The sequence below is a fragment of the Tigriopus californicus genome, chromosome 11, assembly GCF_007210705.1.
Source record: "Tigriopus californicus strain San Diego chromosome 11, Tcal_SD_v2.1, whole genome shotgun sequence".
NCBI lineage: Eukaryota > Metazoa > Arthropoda > Copepoda > Harpacticoida > Harpacticidae > Tigriopus > Tigriopus californicus.
In genome coordinates this window covers 10,025,503-10,048,095 of record NC_081450.1, presented here as the reverse complement: position 1 = coordinate 10,048,095, position 22,593 = coordinate 10,025,503, and the positions used below count along the sequence as shown (strand labels likewise).

The 22,593-nt window shown below is 46.5% G+C and overlaps 1 protein-coding gene across 1 annotated transcript in view; it reads left to right on the top strand.

Annotated features, from left to right (window-relative positions):
• Positions 1-763: 763 nt before the first annotated feature.
• The window catches only part of LOC131890352 (hemicentin-1-like), a 22,502-nt gene continuing 672 nt past the window's right edge, over positions 764-22,593 (top strand). Inside the window, exons 1-6 of the mRNA XM_059239686.1 lie at positions 764-950; positions 1,598-2,348; positions 15,697-16,042; positions 18,518-18,972; positions 19,528-22,224; positions 22,363-22,593. Coding sequence (XP_059095669.1) covers positions 2,261-2,348; positions 15,697-16,042; positions 18,518-18,972; positions 19,528-22,224; positions 22,363-22,593 — 3,817 coding nt within the window. The 5' untranslated portion in view covers positions 764-950; positions 1,598-2,260. The remainder of the gene's footprint in view (positions 951-1,597; positions 2,349-15,696; positions 16,043-18,517; positions 18,973-19,527; positions 22,225-22,362) is intronic.

Here is a 22,593-nt window from a genome sequence, read left to right as displayed (position 1 = left end):
TGCCATCATTAAAACCATGATGCCGTTCTTGTTTTAACGTCGTATGGTTGAGTAAGAAACGACCCATTTTGGCCAAAGGAACGGGAATTGTTATTCGTTTGTTTTATTAAGGAACGACTAAACCCCACGATATAACGAATAATGGAAAGATGTGTGTTTCCAGGAAGAGAAAGAGCAAACAAAATCCAACCAAAATTAATGCAATTTGAAGCTCTTTGTTTTAAATGTGCTTTAATAAATGGGAAGAAATTGAAAATCTAATTTTTCGTTGTTCATCTTTTTAGACCTTGGCGAGATATGGCAAAAAAATATATGAACAGGGTTTTGTATGAGTGTGCTATAGCTTTGGTACTTGGATTTACATTTCGTGATTTGTAAATCCATATTTTTCTTTTTCCGTATTTTTTTAACAGAATTCCTTTGACCTCGTTCAATTAAATTATTCTAAGAAACATTGCACTTATATACACTTTCATATTGATTGCCGTCGTCGATTAATATCCGTAAGAATTGCGTACATGTAATCAAAGACCAGCTACTTCTTAGCTGAAATACATGTGTTTTTACTGCAAATATATTCGATACACACTATTACTTCCGTCGTCGAAATTACCCAATTGCTCGTTTCGATGGGAATAATACTTGCACTGTCCATCGGGCTTAGTAACCATCTCTCTCGAAACCTCCATTCCTGTCCCTCAGAACGGTGAGTGGTTTCTGTGCATTCTCGGTGGGGTTGTCGGTGCGGACTCGTGTTGGTTGCTCAGGACTTCTTACCCTTGGTACTTAGCCTCTCCAAGCTGGATGGAGGGATCTTTCATTTCAGTTGGTGGTTGATAGACAGAAAGATAGTGAAAAAGCGCCCACTGACACTGACGGACGGACGGACGGACGGACAACCACGCGAGTCCTGAACGCGATTCCCGTCCACTGCTATCCCATCAACATCGGTAAGATCTTGGTGGCGTCTTTCAGCCCGAAAGGGCCACGAGATATTGTGGGCCGCTTGTCAGTCCCACGTTGACTGGGAGAGGCTGGCCGAATTGTCAGGGGTCATTTGAATCCCTCCAAATTCCACCCAACCAACAACCATCATCCCCTACTATCCATTCTGTCGTCGACCCCTAACAACCTGTGGCATGTCTGTCCGCCTTTTCTGAGAGTTATTCTCGCCCAGCGCCCTCGTTTTTTCCCTCAAAGCACCTTTGCCAGGTCCCAACCATCCAACCAACCGGTTACCAAGCCCAAGCCACTTTGATCTTTGGCGAGTGGGTCCTTTCTGAGAAAAAATAACAAACCTGTGGCTGGTTTGCGCAATCCATCTTTCCTGGCTTCTTCGTCTTCTGACGAGATCCCAAAAGTGGGATCAGCCCGCTTCATCGCCGCGCTCTCTCCTTCCCTCCTGCCAAACGTTCCCGAACCCACTCACCCATCGAGTCCGCGATCCGCCTGTGCTCGACTTCATTTCCACCTCCACTTCATTTCTCTCTCCATTTCATTACTACATGGAGGAGTTACGAGAACAACTTGAACTAGTAGTACCAGTCCTACCATACCAGCAAAGATCGAAAACTTGACTTGACTCTCTCCCCCTCAGGTACATTGGATATCCATGGCAGGGAGCGGATCAGTTCTCTCGAAAAAATTGAAGCATCCGAGGCAAAGCTGAAAGCGGCAGTCGAGAGTGCCAGAGCCCGGGGTGATCTTCCATCCAGCCCTCCAACCCGCTCGGGCACCTACCTCCTTTGCCCTCCAGTCCAACATCTTATGTGCCGGATCGAGCTCGAGCGAGTGGTTGGTTAGTGTCTGGAGCGCTCGCTCCTTAGCCATTTCCAACACCATTTCATGAGCTCCGCCTGGTAGAGGATAGGCGTCTTGGCCCAGCACCTTGGCACCAACTCGGTCCCGGTGGTGATTGGCCCTGTGCTCGCCTTCGCCTTCCTTGTCATCCGACTCAGTGGGGATCGTCGTTCTTGGGCAGAGGCAGCCTCGTCAGTCGTCTCAGGTGCTCGCCCGTAAAGAAACCTAAGAGGAGATCGATCCGGAGAATATTTCTGCCACCACCATCTCATTCCAAATACTGTTATGAAGCTGTGGCTGTTTTGATTCTGTTGAACACATCTTTCCGATCAGTGATTCGACCCTCGGTGAAGTTTCTGTGAGTGATATTAAGGTGTTTCTTGTGCCGGAATCCTCTCCCGGGAGACTTAATGAGGGCCACAGAGTGAAGAAGAAACTTGTTCCCTCCAACAGAAAAACCATGGGGACTACGAAATCTTGGCGTTCTCCCGGCTCTCAGCCAGCCCTTTTCACATACCACCAAGCTCTTTATATCTTCATTATATCCGGTAAGACACGGCGAAAAATGTTATTGAACGATCGAGTGCTGCCAGACGGAATCGATCATATGCAGCTTGCAGCATTTTATACGGTGTTCTGTTGGCCTGGCGGGATCCATTCTCCTTCAATTAGCTTTCATTTGTTCGCGAAGAATCTGTGTTTTGTGGCCAAAACCGGGATTTTTCCCATGTCGAATCATGCATGTCTCGAGCACCAACCATCCTTCCACATGGATTGCCCTACTTGGGGAATTGTTTTCAAAAGACACAAAATGCCACCAACTGATGTTGCTCTGCATGTTGAATCGGTTGAAACGGCAATGGAGGCAATTAAATGAAAACTATCGCGGGCCAATCTCTGCCCGTCGTCTTCGTTCAGGGAACTGGAAACTGGTTCCGATTATTTTTATCATTACTCCAAGCTCTATTGTTCGTGGTGGGTCATCACCATCAATGCCTACCTGCTCGCAAGTTAAGGATTTAATTGGCATCACTCTAGTAGAGCTCTGGCCAAGGTCACTTTGAGCCCTCATGTCATAATGACGAGCGTACATCATGTTCAAAGGCAAGGAGTAAACTCGCCTGAGCCTTTTCCATGGGATTATTATTCTCATAATGGTGATGACGGCGATGGTAGTGGTCATGATTCCTTGCGTGGAAGTGCGGGGGATGATTTGCAAATCAGTGGTCATTTTTGGTCATCGCCGTCATCAACATTATCATTTTTACCCTCCCAAGGTAATAATGTTTTTATCGTGAGGATGATAACTTGATCCTTCATAATGGCCAGAGTGTCATTTCACTGAGATGGATAACCTTCCACAGCCCATTACCACTCGGTCCATCACAACCACGGTCGATACACGACGTGCACTACTCCTTGTTGAGCCATCTGGCTGGCATATCGAGAGATAGCTTTTTCAACCTTTGCACAATATGTTTGGTTTTGGATGCAGTCTGACAAATTTGGGCTCAAGGCTGTCGTCAATGTGTGAATTTTTTGAAGTCATTCATTATTAGTGGTGGTACATTACAAGACGAAGGAAGAGTGGCAATGGTATTTCCATCTCACGCTTGGTTGAACCTCGCGCAATGCAATGCTGTGATATTCACGTAGCCTATGGAGCACTTACTCGTACTGCCTTTACACATTGGTGGGGCTCCTAAAGCCATTTCAAGTTAACCATCATGTTGATTATGCCATTACTTGCATCCCAACCTTCATTGGCCACGAAGTCTTTCCACACTACCGGTTTCAAACTTCTATTGCTACTGGCCAGGGAACTGTTTCCAAAGGATTTTGAATGAGTCTTTGCGAGTGTCAGCACTCAGTGGTACCTCTATACTGCAGTCTTGTGTTCGGAATATGTCGGGGCTCGGCACTCGAGTCAAACTTGCATGTTTATGTTTAGACCCAGTTTAAACACTCTTGTTGTTATTGAGCTCGTACATGGAAAGGGATCATTTTCCCCTGAGCATCATAGCCATCACCATCATGATCTTTTTTCTCTAACCCTCGTTTTCTCCGCGAAAGATGATGATGATGATGATGATAGCTCTAAGGTGCGCCTTGAGAGCATCAGAGCACCAGAGCACCAGCTCAGAAAAAGGGGTTTCAATTTACAGCTTGTTGTGCGTGGTACAACGGCTAGTGCGGACATTCGGTAGCAGAACAAACTTGTCGTGTTCCTCCTTCGGGAGATTTCGTGTGAAAAAATGCTGAATTTGAGCAGGACTTGGTCTGAAATCCGAGCTCCGAGTAAATAAGAACGGACCAGAGAGCAAAAGAGAGAGATTCAAATTCAGGGCTAGTAGTACTGTTGGTGTGTCAAGAGCACATTTTTTTGGTTTCCTCGTTTTTTTGCCTCCTTCATGAAAATTATGGGGAGTAAAAATCTTCCCAGATGTGGATGCGCAGCGAACGACAAGAGAGTTGAGAATCAAGCACTATGAGCAGTTTATTACTACTCCTGTGCCTCTAGCCATTCGAAATCTCAAATTGATAGCATGATGGCGGAGCGTTTTTATCATCAGAAATCACTTGGTTGGCACCAAACAACCCATTACAAGATATCACTTGAGTGACACGCCCTCAGTCATTTTTCATTTCTGACAAACACCCAAGATGTTGCTCAACTCCCCGTTTACAATGGGTACGAGCTAAAGGGCCATGAGACTGCCTTGGCTCTCTTTCATGCTCATCTGGAAGACGACACGTTGTTTTTCCATTTCCAATGATATTCGTTCACATTGAGCTTGATCGTTTGAACTCCATAAAGACATGGTTTTCCCTTATGCGGAGCAAGGTCATTACCCAATTTCGAGTCGACCCGATTCAATTCCTGACAGAAAATCTGTGCCCAAGAAGGTCGCTAGCATTAAAGGGCATGTCAAGCACGCCACGGGAAAATGAGACGAGCTTGTCAAGACGAATTTTGCTCTTTTCCCCGGTTTCTGATTCGATGTGACCGGGATTGCGGTAATAGCCCCCCTAATTAATGTGTCGTGCTGCCCAGTTATTAATACCATAATAGCAATGCTAACGTCCATCGAGCTTGGTGAAAGGCCATTCCTGGTGAGAAAGGTGATCTCGTCCGATTTTTCCCACCCAAACAAAGGGAGGCCAAAGCAGAGAACGAAAGAACCAACCAACCAACAAGCGAGTTAGCGAACGAGGGCTTCTCAGAATTGGAAATAAATCCAACAACAGGAAAAGGATAATTTACCTTCTCCACCTCTTCAACCTATGATGGTAGAGCACCTATAACGAGCAATGCGACCCCTACAACAATCCCAATAGCCGCCACCACCACCACCACCACCACTACTGCCACTACCACCACCACCACTACTGCCACTACCACCACCTTTTCAGTTTTGTTCGACGAGCGTCGTTTGTTCACCCTACTTGCAACTTGGTTCTCTCTGTGTCTTTCTCCCCTTCTCACTATGAGCACTTCTCAGTACGGAGTGTTGTTCAATTCTTTTATTATCGAGCAAGTACTAGAGACTAAAGCCTCGGGTACTAATGCTGAGATTGTCTAGGTCTCTCCGGTGACGACCAAGACCATGGTAGACAACAGCAACAACAACAACAACGCCGACGACACCAATGACGATTGGTTGTTGTTATTGTTGCGTCCGGGCAACAGCAGCCTTGTCACCCGTCACCAATCTCTGTGGCACTACCTGAAACCAGCAATTGTGAGAGATTTAGTTAAGAAGGGTCAAATTGAGGATTTGGCAATTGGTTGGTTGTGCCGTGGTGACGAAGGTTGTTGTTTGTTGCAAGGGGTCGCTTTTGTTGTTTGGGGCTAGCGATGACAGCTTAGCAGCCAGGGCGAATGGCAGAGCTGAGAATTCAAGACCAAGGAGGCTACGCACGCACTACGTAACTGAATTACTCGTAGTACGACAGTACGTGGTCGTCGGTACCTCGGATGGTTGATTGAAGAGCGGGGTTGACGCGTCTTCTTGAATAGAGACGATCCATTTTATTGTCGTTTTGAGTCATCTGGTCGAAATTCGAATCTTTTATGACAAAGCCTCTATGGCTGATTGACATTGGTCGAGAGGGATTTTACCACCGTAATTATTCACGCCGGGAAACCAGCTTGTTGGAAGAGTCTCTCATTATCGTTGGTTGGACCATCGTGGCGGCAGCCATCGTGATTCTATGAACAGTAGTCTAGATCTACGGATCTGAGTACATAATGCATAAATTTCGGGTTATCATGCGGTGTGTCTGCTGCCTCACCTTCTCCTCTTCCTCCTCCTCCTCCTCCTCCACCTCCTCGTTCAAACTTTGAACGAGTCTCATATTTCGAGAAGAAGAATGGCCTTTCTTCTCAAATGGAGCCACTCATCCAAAGACACTTTGAATTCAAAGCTCCTCTGATTTTGAGATTTACGGCGCAAAAATGTCAATTTAGGTGGCTTGGTCACTCACATGGAAGGAGAGGAACTCATAATTGGCTCCTGGTCAGACAGGCACTCACTCACTCAGACAGTCAGTCAGTCAGTCAGTTTGGACCTGAATTGCTCCACAGTACCTAAATTAGTAGTGTCTTGGTGTTGAGGTTCCTTTCTTGTTAGACCAGTGAATTCTTGGTCACTTTTTTCCAGTTTCGAGGGGGACAATCTGGAGAATGATGATGATGACATGTCATGAAAGAACCCAATTTTCAGGGCTCCTCTCTCATTGCTAGCCATTACCCAACCACGCCTCCTTCTTTCTGTTGCATGTGTTGTAAATACTGTATACAAATGCCATTGGTCGTCTGCATTGGTTTTTTTCTCTTTCCAATTCGTTTTACTCCCTTTTTACGTTCCTTTCGTTCGGATTAATCCTCCTTATAGCGGGCATGAGTCTCGAGTCTCATAAAGTTTATAGCTCAGCTTTTAGAGCATTTAATTGGCTCCATTCGTAGAGTCAGATTTCCGTCCAATTTATGAAAAGAGACCTCTCATCATCATCATCGTCTTCAACAAAATCAGCATCGTCATTCTCTTAGTTTTGGCAGGCGAAACAAGTGAACGGATTCACGTTCGTACAAATTCAAGTTCGAGAATGCCAAATCTAGCGAAAGAATTGCCAATCCCTTCCTTCTCCAATTCCGTTATTGATTTACTGTACACCAGCTAGCACAATGATCTTGATCATCATTTGTTGGCAATTCGTTACAGAACGATCTGTACTGACAACAATTCTGGAGGCAACGAAGAAGAAAGAAACAATGGATGATGAGTAGAAACCTCATGGAAGTTGTTATGGTCTGTACAATGGTGGATAGTGCCCCAAATCGGACGAGGGGATGTCTCGGGATTTTGATTGATGAAACACGCATAATTATCACAATAACCTTGGGCATTCAGAGATCAGACTTGAAAAAAGTTTAGATTCGAATTCCCTTTGATTCCCCCATTGGGCAATCTTTTATTTGGGGGAGGGCAGCCCGTCAGTTCCTGATTACATCCAGGAGTGCTACAAGGGGTCTAACGATCCCCCTGAAGCAATAAAATACCAAACCACTTCCCTCTTTGAAGTCAAATGAACTAATGCGCAAAGTGCAGACCTCGAAGTAGCTGCTAATCCAAATGTAATTACACACAGTTCACAACACAAAACAGAGTCCGACAAGGGAGCTGAATCAGCTCAAATCATGGGGAAAAGGCGAGAAGGAATCCAGAAACGGGGCTTCAATGAGCCGAGAACAACAATGGAGCCCAAAATTTGATTGTTGACTTTTCCGTGTGTCGATGTATGCACGTTGAAAGAGGGGCCACAATGATTCCATTTGAGCTCCCTGACGAACCCCTTTTTGCCAACACCAACTGCTGTTCAAGTTGAGAAATGCTGGGTTGTCATTAAAGTCATCGTTGCTCCCACACACACACTTCTATGTGCTCCTAAAACGGCCAAGCCAAGGAGCGACCCCCAAGCCAACTACAAACACTTATTCACAACAGGGAGATGTAATCAAATTTCCTGGGATTCCTCAAAGAGATCAAGCTGCCAAACAAACTTGTCCCCCTCTTCGTTCCTCATCCTCTGTCTGAAAAGAACGACAACCAAGCAACGTTTATCATGAGATGGCAGATTGGCCATGTCATTTCCTTGGACGTTCGTCCGAAACGATACGCTTTATTTTGCCTTTTACACGGGTTTTAGCTACCGTCAACGAAGAACCTCGCATATCTTTTAATTGGCAAATGAATTATTGACCTGCAATCTTGTCGTACCCGAAATTTAGAACGAGATCAGATTTGCCCATTTTTATCACCATGAGAATCTGCAACCAATAAGAGAGTGTGAGAATTAAGACGGAAGTTCAGAAATGGCAACTACTGCAGGGGATGAGATTTCTGATAAGAAAAAAAACCATACACGTGATTGCCATGGTAGTGCGAGGCTCCTCTTCTATTACCATCTCTTCCTCGCTGTCTTTCAAGGTTCATTCATCTTTGATCATGACTCACATGAAAATCTCGTTACCCTTTTATCAAATGGTTTACGACTACCAGTAGTTGTTGAGGCCATATCATCGGTATCTCAAATCCAATAACTTGGGAATTTGGCATCTCCGACGGGAAAATTGAACCATCTGATGCCAAATTGGACTCGATACTTGATGAAACTTTTGAATTGAGGGGGAGAGAAATCGAGTGGCGAATCTGGAATCTCTGGCGAGCAGCGATGGTGTTTGGATAGTTTCTTAATTGGAATTTTCTTCATTAGCTGGGCGATCGATCTTCCATGGAGAGAGAGCCTCCCTTGGAACAAGGTGTTGCTGAACTATGTCGTCGTGTTTCGAATGTTGTTTTGGGCGGACTGAAGCGAACTAATGACTCTCTCGTCTTGGTTGTTGTTATTGTTGTTGTCGTCGTCGTCGTCATAGTCATAGCCATAGCCATCATCAACAGCAATCTTGGATGCTTCTGCCTTGGCTTGGTACTTACAAATTTGGAGAAGAAAACATGTCGAAGTAGCTCAAGAATGCCAAGATTTAACAAAGGTCAATTTGTTTCCGAGGAAGCATCGCCACCGCTATGATGATCATCATCACAAGGTATGCAAGACCGTAATTATCTGAAACCACATCTCTTTGCGCAATATGTATTGCTCATGTGGCAGCAAGCGAGTGAACAAATTTGTGACAACGCTGCTTGTGGTTTACCTGCTTCTCTTTTTAAACGAGTCAGTGAGTCACTCACTCACTAAGTCATTCATAGATTGTGATTGGTTATCTCCACGAGCGGTTCAGATGAGATGCTGGCATATTCCCGATTCTCGCTCTGGGTCTCTCATTGTCTTGCTTGCTTGCTTGCTTGCTTGCTTGCACAACAACATCGTCACTGAATAAGCGCATATTTCCTTCGTCACGCTTCAATTGGGAAAATACCGGGGAGCAACGAAGCAAGCAGGCAGGGTTCTGGCTTCGAGACGACATACTAGTTTTGTACATATATACATACAGTACGTATACGGTTGTACGATACATCCGTTGAAGAACTCGAGGGTTAGTGTCAAACGAAATTAGACCAAAATTGAAATGATTTTCACGCCTGAGAGCGAGAGATGAGTCAGGATGAAATTGATCTCGTCAGAGTGGAAGAAAGTGAGAAAGAAGGATGGACGGACGGAAGGAAGGAGCGAAGGAAGGCAAGGGCCTCGTTTCAACCGGGAATGAGATGAGAGTCGAGCACATCCTTTGCACTAAGGTCATGATGAGGGGCTATTTAGACGTATCCATTTCTCGTTATTGAAGTGGGAATATGGTCCTGAGTTGAAAGTTGAAGGATTCTTTTAATCCGAGCTCGTGAAAGAGAAACTCCAATTTCGACTTGTTTGTATCGTACGGTACAGTAAGTTTAAGTACTTCGTAGGTGGTTCTAACATGTATTCATAGCTTCAAGATTGAAGAAATTGGTCGCCGATGCCCTTGATTAATTCCATTTTGATCGAGCTTTTTAACAATGCATAGCATATTTAGCATGATCACCCTCTCTCGGTCGAGGAAAGAAGAGAAGCCGAGCAAACTTTAGCCTAGGCATTATGTATATTAAGCTCGAGACACACAAAGATAATGATGAACTTTAAATGACCGTCTTCACATTCCTAAATTTCGCTTTCCTTCATCTTCATCTCCTCCTCCTCCTCGATCCATGGAAATAATAATGCCGAGTTTATACCAGCCAACCATCCCAACGACCCAATAAGCAAAGCAAGCTAGTGGTATTCAACCAACGCTACCCTAAACTACTTCCAACTCAAGACTTGACCATGTGCCCTAAAACATTTCTAACAACGCCCAGCGTTCTTCTGGCGTTCTTCGCTTTTTCCCCTCTTTCTTCTGATCTGGCCATGGCGAGATCTTGGCTTCCTCGGTTGTACAGGTAGAAAGATCTCGGAAGAAGACGAAGAAAATCCTGCTTGGCCTCTTCCAGCCAAAACGTAAACCCAAAAAGCACTTACGGCCAAATACGCGTTAGTTCGCTCGTTGGTTGCCGGCCCAAGTGGCGTCGTTGAAATCTCGAGGAGGCTTCCCTCCGCTGGTATGGATTGGCCGCACCAAGATGATAACCATTTTGATATTGGGGTCAGCGAACTTGGCCACCAATTGACGGGCCGTTGGGCCGAGGTTTTTTTCAAAGCGCGCTCAGGTGAACCAACCTAATCAAGAGAGAAGCCTTGCTCCTAACTGCCTCTCTGAGCGCGCCCCCATCTTGGAACTCCTAATTTTTCGAAGCCCACGGCATTCTTATCTCTCTTGAACCAACAACAAGTTTTTAGTACGGCTCGGCTAGTACGTGCAAACCATTGCTACTCCCTCCATCAAAGCTCGTCTGCATCCACACTCCAACTCCTCGGAGTCTCTATCTCTCTCTACCTGTGATGGTCCCAGGGTTGAGGCACGTAGTGTGTCTGCTGCAGGGACCCTGGCCAAAACCAACCAGCGAGCGAGTAAACCAAGGAGGAGAGAGGTGCCCCGAGTGGCCCCCACTTTCCCGACAGACAGGTTTTCTGACTTTTGACTCATTTATGGCTGCCGAATGGCTCGACCATGGCCCAAGTCCTGCTGCTTCTCGTTCTTCTTGTTGTTAGATAGGTGTTCGTCCTACCATCATCATGATGATGATGACGACGACGGCCACAACGACGACCATGGTAGTGATGGTGGTGGGTTCGCGGTCGTGCTCGGGTGATGCCCTCTCGTTCTACGAGTATTCTGATGAATTGCCGCATTGTAATGACGATGACGTCCAGAGCTGGCTAAGATTTCTCCGGGCAAGAAATCCATGATCCAATGAAGGACCCAAGCACACCAAGTACAAAGTCCAGGAGAAAGAAGTCGGCTTTGGGAGGAGAAGGAGGAGAGGAGTTTTCTGCTCACCGCCGTCGCCCTCATCTCATCATCTCGCTGGTATCGGTAGTACGTTCGTTGAGCTGGGCATGAAGCGAGTTTCTGAAGGACTTGGACTGGCAAACATGGAGAGAAAATCCATCAAGACGAAACCCTCTAATTAGGCGAGTTTTGAAATTCAAATAAAAAAGGCTCTCTCTCACACCACTGGCCTAAGTGGTTGGTTGAGCAGAGAAAGAAGACGAAGATGGAGGAGGTGGAGCTGGCTAATGCTGTTGCCCTAACTTCAATGAGTGAGAGCAAAAACGAGAGAAAGAGAGAGAGAAAGACGCACACACACACACACACACACACACACACTTACATCGACATACTTGAATGAGAGGAAAAGACCCGTGTTCAAATCACTTTCAAAGCAGCTGCCAGGGAGGGTCTCTACTTATGAGCTGAGCTACATACATACATACATACATACCTTGTACGTCTGTACCTAGTCATGTACATGTAATGTATGTTAATGGTCCTATGAAGGGGCCCACTATTTCATGGCTTTCAAAGCCTGAATAGTACTCTCAAATATTAAAAGAGAATTTCTTTTCTGCCAAAACTATCACTACACGCACGCACACCCCTATCTGAACGACACCGATGGAGTGCACACAATTGATTGATGGACTCGAAATTGCCGAAACCAAATATTTTCTGCTGAGAAAAGGAGCCTAGCTGGTTGGCTGTCTGGCTTCCTTGCTTGCCAGCTGAGGTGGAGAACCAAAAGCAAGACGAAAGAGCGAAGGAGAACATCGAAACATCGCCTAAAGATTCTCAATCAATACACGCTGCTTGCAATACTGACGAGGAGCTTCAAATAGCCGTCCCCTCTCCTCTCAAGTTTGGTAGATGTTACAGACGCGAGCGAGGAAGATGATGATGATGATGATCATGCATGAAGCAGGCGGTTTTTCCCATTGTTGTAATCTCTAAAGATCCCAGTGTGACAAGAGCATACTATATTCAGCTCGTTAGTTAGCCCCTGAATCTCGGACAATAAGTGCATGACTAATTTCCACGTGAAACCGCCAAAAAGGCATTCCCGCTACTTCCAGACATACGCACTGTACATCCCCTTCCCCCTCCTTAAACGTATTAGTTCGCTGCATACCGTATGGGAGAGACTGAAGCATTTTGAGAACAGGTTAACCAACTCATATGGTGCCAAAATGATATTCGTCTCTGCCCGAAAAACCGCGGGAAACCATGAGCTGAGGCCAAAACCTGCTTCTGACTTCATGCGCCCGGCTAAGGAGCTCTTTCTCGGCTTTTCTCCTATTCGAGCCCAGGTACAAAAAAGGGTTTGGAGATCCTCAATCTCCTTCACTCTGCCAGACTTCCTCTCCAACTGATGAATGACTTGACGGCCAAGTGACTGAGTCGGCTATCCACCGAACGATGAGCATAGGGTACACAATGTATGCATGAGATTCGCCGGACTCTCACCATCATCCTTGGCACTGCCGCAGGGAGCTCAAGCTCAACCCCTCGCCAAATATCGATTTGACCCCCATTTCCCATTCATGCCACGACAAAAGCTTGTTTATCCCATTTAGATTCATAAATACGAGACGAGACGGGCAGTTTTTCCCCGAGTGACGACCAGAACCTGGGGAACCGACCCACTACTCGATGTAGTGCTACGCACTCGAACCCAGTCCCTTGTGTATCCCTAGCATGTCATTATTGTTATATGGAGTCCACAATCTCGCCCGCTTTCGCAGTCGTCGTTTGGAGCTGTAATCTGTGACTTGAACTGGCATTGACCGCTGTAGGGGCGCAAAAAGAGAGAGAGAGGCTCTTTAGGATCTGATAAATAATGTCATTTGGTGGTGGGGAACGCTGCTTTGTGAGAGAATTGACCAATGATGATGCCCCATTGCCACCAACATCATCCACCCGATGGGCAGAATTTAGGTCAGCTAGCTACTAGCTAGTAGCTAGCCTCGAGGACCGACTATCGCATTCAAAATCCGTATCTTTCCGACTAATGGATGGATGGCCGTATTATTATTGTTATTGACTTTTCACCGTTGGTCGTTCAAGTTCTCATGGTATGGCTTGCTAAGATTCTCATGCTGGTAGAATAATCAAATGAGTCTTCTTCGTTACCAGTTACCACTCCTTCCTTCATAGAAAACTGTTTAGAAAAGGATCTGATTAGGATCTATTTCTTCATTCAGAATTTCCCGCTCGTGTGACATTGAGAAATCTGAATTAGTTTCAGTCCTCCCAAAAATGGGGGAGGGAGGCGAGGTAAACTCCTTGGTGTACTCTCAATAGAAACCAAACTGAGAGTCCATAACGAATTTGCTTCCAATCGCAAAGCTCCTAAACGCGCGGGGCCTCCTGCATCAATCGACTTTTGGAGTGAGTGAGTGTGCATGTTGTTACGTTCAGATGTCCCTGAGTGCAAAGAGTATTGAGCGAGTTAATTTCCCTCCAACTTCTCTACCTCCTCTCTCGAGTCCTGGTCGTCATCGTGGTCGGAAATGTCCCGAGACGTATTGACCCCGCCCTTGTTAAGGCCATGACTGCGAGGGGGCCTCATTCGTTCTTTGAACTGAGATTTGTACATGCTATACGTACACTTCTGCATGGGTTCAATGCTGCGTGATTACGAAAATCTGAACTAGCTCTGCCAATGCAGGTTGGCTAACTGCTCGCCATTTACTACTCAAGGTACGTATATACAGTACATATTGTTTGTACTAGTACCAAAAGGAGTAGGGTGGCTGCAAATACGTTCATATCGTATGTGCATGTATGTGTGTAACTACTTGTGGAGATTGCAACGTGTAGGACGAGTAGCGAGTACTAGTGCAAGATAGACCTCACTGTCCTAGTAGGATAAGTAAGGAATAGAGTGAGCATTGTGTACAAAATGGAAGGAAGCGAGAAGGTAAGAAGGTAGGTAGGTAAGTAAGAAGGAAGGTGGTAGGAAGGACGGGACGCAAGCAGGTTTTCAATTTTCCCTTTACTTTCTCTCTCTGCCTATCGATCTCGCGGCTTTTGTGACGGAAGGCGGAAAAATAACTCCATGGTGGCAAACGAATGGTTCATACCAATGGGATGGATGTCTTGGGGAGAGAATTTGCTCATTTTTCAAAATCGATAATGTTTGGACAACTCCTTGGATTCGCGAGGGTGGCATTAAGTGCTGTGTTCGAAAGAGCCGGTTGCACGAGAAGAGCAAGAAGTAGAAGAAGAAGAAGAAGAAAGAGCATCAGAACACGAGGGGTTGAATCGGGGCCCCATTGAGAGCCGCCCTCGTCGTGGCCGAGTTATTTATTGCTTTTATTGCCTTTTCCCTCAGTCTCAATGATTATTTGGTGAATAGGGCCATGATTTTGAATACATTGTCGAGCGTGTTCCTGGACGTTTTGGGTGGAAATGATGAGATAGGTTGGGCGCTGGAAGGCTCGAAATGAGTTTTTCGTGCTTAAAGACCCCCAAAATGGCGAGATTGTAATCAATGGCAGCGGCACTTGTAATTGAACACTCGGCTTCTGATAGGAACAAGAACATTGGATAATGATGATGAATACGATTATGTTCGATGATCTCCATGAGGAGGATGGCGAGGAGGATCATCATCACAATGATCATGATGTTTGTTCAAGTGACGACTTGTTGCATTGATTGCTCGCTTGAATGCAGCTTTGAAAGTCATTCATGTGTTTGGCCATTGGTCCGAAACCCGCCAACCACATGTTCACCCACTTGGTTGGTTGGCTGGTTGGTTGGTTGGCTGACTGGCTGCCTTTCTTGTCCACGTCCATCAACTTTTACGTTTACGTCCAAGTGAACACGAAGACACTACCAAGCCAGGAGAGGAGTAGGAGGAGAAGCTGGAGAAGAGGCTCTTTTGTCATTTTTATTTGGTAAACCGATGGCGAAATCGATTCGGGTTGGAATTCCTTTGTCACACATGATTTGCCATCATCTGAGGCGATTAGATTTATTCCATTCTTCTTTTTTCGACGCATGAGTTCGATCGCATGGACGGATGGACAGACGGACATGTGGGTGCGTGCGTGCGTGCGTGTCTCTTAGATTTGGGTGTCCTTTCGATTTGATTTGGAAATCATTCGTTCTCGAATCGACTTTAAATTTCCTGTTCAAGGCCCTGTCTGAATTGAGCAGCAGTCGACGAACACATGTTCTCCCACCATAATCGTCATCGAGTCTCGTCGACTTCATTGCCTCGTTCACTTGCCGAAGTTTGAGCTTTTCTCCTCAAGCGTCGAACGACCCAAAGAAGAAGAAAAAAAAACCTATCGTTTATAGCGTGTACAGGAGCATTGAGAATGAGATTCCAGGAAGAGGACCAAATCAATAGACTTCTACCTCCGCATTTCCCTAGCTCGTCTCATCCTCCTCATCCTCCTGCCTTTTTTTCCAAAGAAACCATGTTCTTCATGATGTTTTCTCTGTCATTTCAGGTCTGATCAGCTCAGCTTTAGGCCAGATTCAACGATCATCATCATCTCCCGCGGGAGAAAGTCTGACCACAACCGGCCTGGCCGCCATCCTCTCATCCCCGGACGCCGGCGGCATTGGCCTAAGTGCAGCCGATAGCATTGGTAGTGGTTCGACCACCACCACGACCACTGGCATTGGTGAAGCTCAAACCATCATCGACGTACAAGAAGGGGACAGAGTCAAATTGGAATGCCGATTCTCGGCCGAGTTGGCGCAAAAAGCGTCCACCCTCTACTGGATCCGTACCAATCGAAACGGGCATGATAATGTGGCCATCGGGGAAACGCCATATCAGGCCAAGTACAGGTAAGAATGGAAGAGAGACAGAGAGAGATGGAGAAAAAGAAAACGAGTTGAGCAGGAGAAGTAAGGATGCAAGATGGTTGCGAGAGATAGCTCCGAGCGAGACGTTTTTTCACTCGCCGAACAATGCACAGGGCTTGTCCAGGAATACAAAAACATAAACACGAACCTATCAATACGATCCTTCTTTTCGACTGGCCTCAATCTATTAGTGAAAGCATAATCTACTGGTATGGTGTGTGACCTGTTGCATCAGACAGTGCTAATTAAAGCTGTTTAAATTTCGAAATGTTCATCCCATTTTCACCGTGTCCGTCTGTACTTTGGTGATGTGCATGAGTGTGTGTGTGTGTACATGCGTGACTAGCACGAATGTATCAACGAGTGATACGTCGAACTCGCTCGGGGTTCGGGGAAAGGGTCAGGCTGAATTGTCGGGGAGGAAAAATTGCACATGGACCAAACGGGTCGGATTGAGCAAATCATAGGCTAAGCCAAGCAGGTGGAGAGGCGAACGAGCTGCTTTGGGTTGTTCGGCCTGCTTTGGTCGTTTGCATAGCAAATAGGGCTTGTTCTGAACTGACCAATTTGAGCCACATTCAAGCAAGACGGCGAAAATGCTGATGATCACAAGAGCGAGAAGAATGAAATTTGCCCAGGGTTCTGGGGTCGGCTCCCAGCCATTCTTCTACATAGACGTACACAGGCACACACACACACACACAAGAGCAAGAACAAGTAGCCATGATGGCTGGGCATTTTTACGATGCTTTTATCTACTGGTCGTCATCGTGTCTTTTCTCTCCTGGCTATAGCTTCCTTGGGGCCTCAAATCAGAGCGAACCTCAGAGAGTGGGTAATTTTGACCCAGTACTTAAAGACGCTTCAAGCAAATTTATTGAATTGCTTTGAAAAAAAGGAGAAGAACGGCATCAGACACACCACTAAAGGAATAAGAGAATGCCGAGAACAGCGTTTGGTTTCTGGTTCTCTGAAATCTGTAGCGGGTTGTTTCGGCTTTGTTCACTAACCTCCGAGTTGTAAATGCATTCGCATTTATCAAAAAAGAGACACTCACTCGCTCACTCACGCCAAAGAAGTATGATCGTATTTCAACTATTTGAAAGGAACGCATGTCAATTGGATTGAGGGCGGTGGCCATTCTTGGCATGGACCGCTGGAATTCATAATTACCCTTGCACACTCAGGTGCGTCAGATGGAACGAAAAGAATCCCCATTTGCATACACTCCTTCACTAACGTGCATATTTATTGTTCATGTACCTACATTCCCCGTTCATTGTGTGTTTATTCCCCCCTTTGAAATGGACACTGGCCCTTGATCCAAAGTAAGGGATTTTACCAACAGTATCACAAGCCCTGTATTTTGTGTTCGGACATACATACGTACATACGAGCTGTACAGCATATACTGTTGGTATAAAGTGTACCATTGGTAGATGGGCGAACTCTTTCGTTTCTTCGTGTTCAAACACAAGTGGAGTCGAGGCCGCTCTTCTTCGAGTCTCAAAGCCATTGAAACAATGACAAAGAGCTTTTATGGATTAATTCGAAGATTGGCGTTTGCGGGTTTTTTCTTTGGTCATGCCATGAAATGATTCCTAAAATCTTGACTAAGCATGAAATGACAGCAAAAAAGGCGGTCAAACCCCACCTAAGGAATGGAGGTGTGTGTGCATGTGGACTTCCAGGGACGAGGAGTGGTTTCCAGATCTGAGAATTTTTCAGATTGTGTGTGTGTGTGTGTGCCATTTGCAACACAAAAAAGAAAGAATTGAATTCAAATGGTCCTCTTGTATTCGAGAATACGTATGTGTGTAGGTATACCAGGTACCGAAAATGCATTCACTCAATTCAAAAGGCAAGGAAAATTATTTCCCCATGAGCAACCAGGTTTTTTAATGTCCCGAAGGGGATGGCATTGGAAATGGTAGTGGTGGTGGTGGTAACGATGGCGGCCAATCTACAAACCGGTGGTACGTACGTAATGGCAGGTACTTTGGCTGAAGGATCATTCCGCTTTACTCAAGTGCAATTATTCCTTCCCTTTGCCTCTCTTGCTCCGTCTTTTTTCTGTGTCTTCAGGGGATAAATACGCCCTGAGGATGTCTGTCTTCATCTCCGACCAGCCTCCTCGATTGCCAAGACTCTGAGGAGTGAGACCACGATATGATGATCGTTGCTCCAATGACAACGATCATCTTCGTCGTCGTAGTCGTCAACCTCATTGAGAGTTGGCTTGGTTCAATTCAAAATGATGAAAGAGATGACATGACAGTAGCACCCGTAACTTCGAGTAGGAGGCGAGATGAATAGCATACATTTGCTTCTTAATGCACAGTAGCAACGTTCACCATGGCGAGACGAGGAGGCGAGGTGGTTGTGCCTCGGAGCCTGGGAGCCTGGAAGCCTGGAAGCATCATTTTCACCGGTTTTTGTGCTCCATTCTCATTCTAGCGTGGACTACCGCCCCACCGAAGGTGTTTATGATCTCACCATCCAGGATGCCACCTACGACCGTGACAATGGCCAATTCAAATGCCAAATGAAGGAAGGAGGTTCGGGTCTGGAGCTCCATTCGGTGACCATTGGCCTCACCGTCCTCCTGGAACCGACTCCGCCCTCTTTGGATCCAGCCACACCCACGGCTACCGAGGGCAGACTCCTGAACCTGACCTGCTCGTCGCTCGGCGGTTCTCCTCCGCCGCAGATCCATTGGTACAATGAGGCCAACTCCAAGATTTTGGACGCTACACTCGTCCAGGGACGCACCAAGGATGATCCCACCCAGTCCATCCTATCCATCATGCCCACAAAGGAAGACGATGGCACCTCATTTCGATGCACCGTGTGGAATCGCGCTTTGGGTGAAGGCAACAAGATGGAGAGCAAGACGGCCATTTTTGTCAATTGTAAGTGAAAGGAGAGCCTAATTAAGCGGGAGGGATCTTAATTACATCTTGGCCCCATGGATGCAACAAAAAGCTAATTTAGGAACAAATGATCACCAATCTTGGTCGGATGAATCTTGGCTCGTCGGCAAAGAATACATACTTCTCTTTTTTTCCCCTCAAGTGCTCATTCACACTTTTCTTCGTGCTCTGATGAGAGAGATCCTGCGGTAAAAGTGCTTGTTGGCCCATCTGGCATGTCCGCTGCTCTTGTCAGAACATCACTTGGCTTATTGGCAAACTATCCAATTTTGTAATCATTTTCGTAGCAAATTGAGTTTCCCAACGACATGTTTAAGGCACATTTATAAGCATCTCATTTAGATCATGCCGCCAGATACTTGTTCTCTCTGCATTCAGGTTATTTTTTTCGGCCTCTCCTCTGGGTTTAAGCTTGGCTCCGAAAGAAGTCAAATGAACTAGGAAATTAGTCGAGAACTCCTTCCCTCCCTGAGAGAGAAGTCAAGTTTGGGTGAATTGAATATTCTAAAACATGCAAATCTAATGGATTTTCAGACTTCCCGCGGGTCACGGTGGGCCCCGAAAATCCTCTGAAAGTGGAAAAAGATGACACGGCCCAACTGGAATGTGCTGTGGACTCCAAGCCCTCGGTCTCCACTGTCAAGTGGACGCGGAATGGTCGCTACATCGACACCCACTTCAAGCACACCATCCCCAGGGTGACACTCAAAGACAGCGGGAGTTACATCTGTTCGGCGGATAACGGCCTGGGCCAAGCTGGAAAAGCCGAATTGCAATTAGACGTGCTTCATGCCCCCATTGTCACGTTGCCGGGTCGACGGGAGGCCAAAGAGGGCGAGGACCTGACCATCGAATGTGAAATTGTGGCCAACCCCCGACCGGCATCCATCCAATGGTTCAAGGAGGGCGACGAGTCGTTCCACCAGAATGGACCTAGCCTTCGATTAAACGGCATCAATGCTCAGCATAACGGAAAGTACGTTTGCTCGGCCACCAACTACATTCAACCCACGGGAAAGGACAAGTCCATGCGCGTGGGCAATGCCACCATCGAGATCAATGTTCGTCACCAACCTGGCGAAGCCTTCATCACCCCTGAGAAGCCCGTGGCCGTGGATGGGAAATCGGTGACCCTAAAATGCGGGGCCAACCCTCCAGGATACCCTGAGCCCTCCTACCGATGGTGGAAGGAAGGCACTGATGGGAAGACCCAATCATTGGGCGAGGAAATCGTGATTGACCCCGTGCATCTCAACACTGCTGGGAGATATTTCTGCCAACCCACTAATGAACTTGGCGATGGATCTGTGGACGGGGTCTTGCTCGAGGTTCACCAAGCACCCAAAATGATCACTCAACTTCAACCCACTATCATGAAACGCGCTGGAGATACGGGATTCCATATCACCTGCAGCGCTGTCGGCAAACCCAAACCTGTGGTCCGATGGTTCAAGGATGGCGACGAGATCCACGACTTCGAGACCAACATGTTCCAAATGTCCACATCCGAGCAAGAGGCCATGCCCAATATGGCCTATAATGTCCTGTCCACCTTGAAATACATCGGGCCCGAGCGAATTAGCAACAACCAGTTGATGCCCACGGACCGAGGCCATTACACTTGCCAATTCTCGAACAGTGTGGGACAAACCGAGACGAGCATGCTCTTGCGGATTGAGCACTCCCCGGTGGTGGTGCATCAACATAATAAGGTGGCCTTTGATCACGGAGAGACGGCCTTTATCACTTGTCGAATGCAAGCCTATCCTGCCCCGCGGTTTGATTGGTCCTTTGGTAATAACATTCTCTCAGATCAAAGGATGTACGAGACCAATTTGACCGCTCTAGAAGACGATATCTACGAGAGCACTTTGACCATCTTCAAAGTGACGGACAACAGCTACGGCGATTACATTTGCAAGGGCATGAACAGCATGGGGGCCAAGCGAACCATCATCAAACTTCAGGCTAAAGGCAAACCCGATCGGCCCATCAACGTGCGACCCTTGTACACTAACTACGACATGATCACCTTAACTTGGGATGAAGGCTTTGATGGCGGATACAACAATACCATGTTCACGGTGCAATACCGGAAAGAAGGCGAGAGTGCTCCAAGATACAAGGACTGCCGATATCTAAACCCGTGTAACTTGACCACTTTGGAGCAACACACACAATACCATGTTCGAGTCAAGGCCAATAATATTCGTGGAGAAAGCAAATTCTCCCGAGAAGTGACCATGGCCACGAAAGTGGATGTTACCCTAATTCCCACTCCAAGTCAAGTCCATTATGCCAAGACTAGTAAAACGGCCTCGTTCCAAGTGGTTGAAGAGTTCTTTCCCTTAGTAGCCAAAATCGAATTGGAGAATGAAGATGGAAGCTGGACCCACTATGATGAGATCGCTTTGGAGGGAACGGTGGGAGAAATGGCGATTGAATCGAAAACCGTAAACAATCTCCGGGTTCGCCTATGTCTGGAGACCAACGCCGTACTTTGTGGTGCTTATGCTGATGCTCAAATTGTGGAAGTGAGTCCATCTCTCTCATCTGGATCCACTCCTAGTTGGTTGATTGCCCTCATCATCATTCTCATTGTCCTGGCCGTCATGATCATGATTTTGGTGGTCAAATGTTGCTGTTGTAACACGGATACCAAGGCCAAGGCCAAAGAGCGACCCAATATTGTGCATGCGACTCAACCTCCGCCTTACAGCTCGTACGGGTTAGAGAACAAGGGTGTAGACACGGTCAAGGATACCACGGATGGGCCTTTGAAGAACAATATATATTCGGTACAAAATGGCGGACTCGATTATACCAACGCATCTCCACAAGTGTATTCTCAAGATCAGAGCAATTCGAATTCGGCCAATGGTGGTTCTGTCAACTCTCAAGATTCGTTGTGGAACGTGAAGCATGGAGCATTGGACCCTTACCACCCGAACAACTATAATAACATCAACCATGCTGACTTTGTATACGACCCAGCCCTTCAGAGTCAACTTCAACAGCACCAACAACAACAACAACAACAACAACAACAACAGCACCAACAGCAACATCCCCATGCACAAGCTCATGGCTTCCAAGGCCATGACGATTATGCTCACTATCCTTACCCGGATGAGTATTTGAACGAGAGGAATCAGCAATATCTAATGGAACAACAGCAATATGGTCATATGGACAGCCGACAAATGCAGCAACCACAAATGGATGGGGAATGTAAGTATCACAAATTCGTTGGAATTGCAGCTCAAGTTATAACCTAACGGATTGAGAGACTCCAAATTCGGAACTTTCGACTTCTTTTATTGTCGCAACCTCCTTTCTTTTGGTTTGAACTTATCCTTACTTTTCCAGATTCGCCCTATGGAGATGTCAGCGGGTTGCCAGACCCATATATTCAACAACAGTCCTATAACATTCAACAGCAGCAACACCATCATCATCAGCAACAACAGCAGCAACAACAGCAACAACAACAACACATGGGTCATCACCATCCCCAACACGACATGCCACAAAATTTTGATGATTCTCAAGACGAAGCGGAATTCAATGGGGGACGAGGTCGCCGAGTCATTCGTGAGA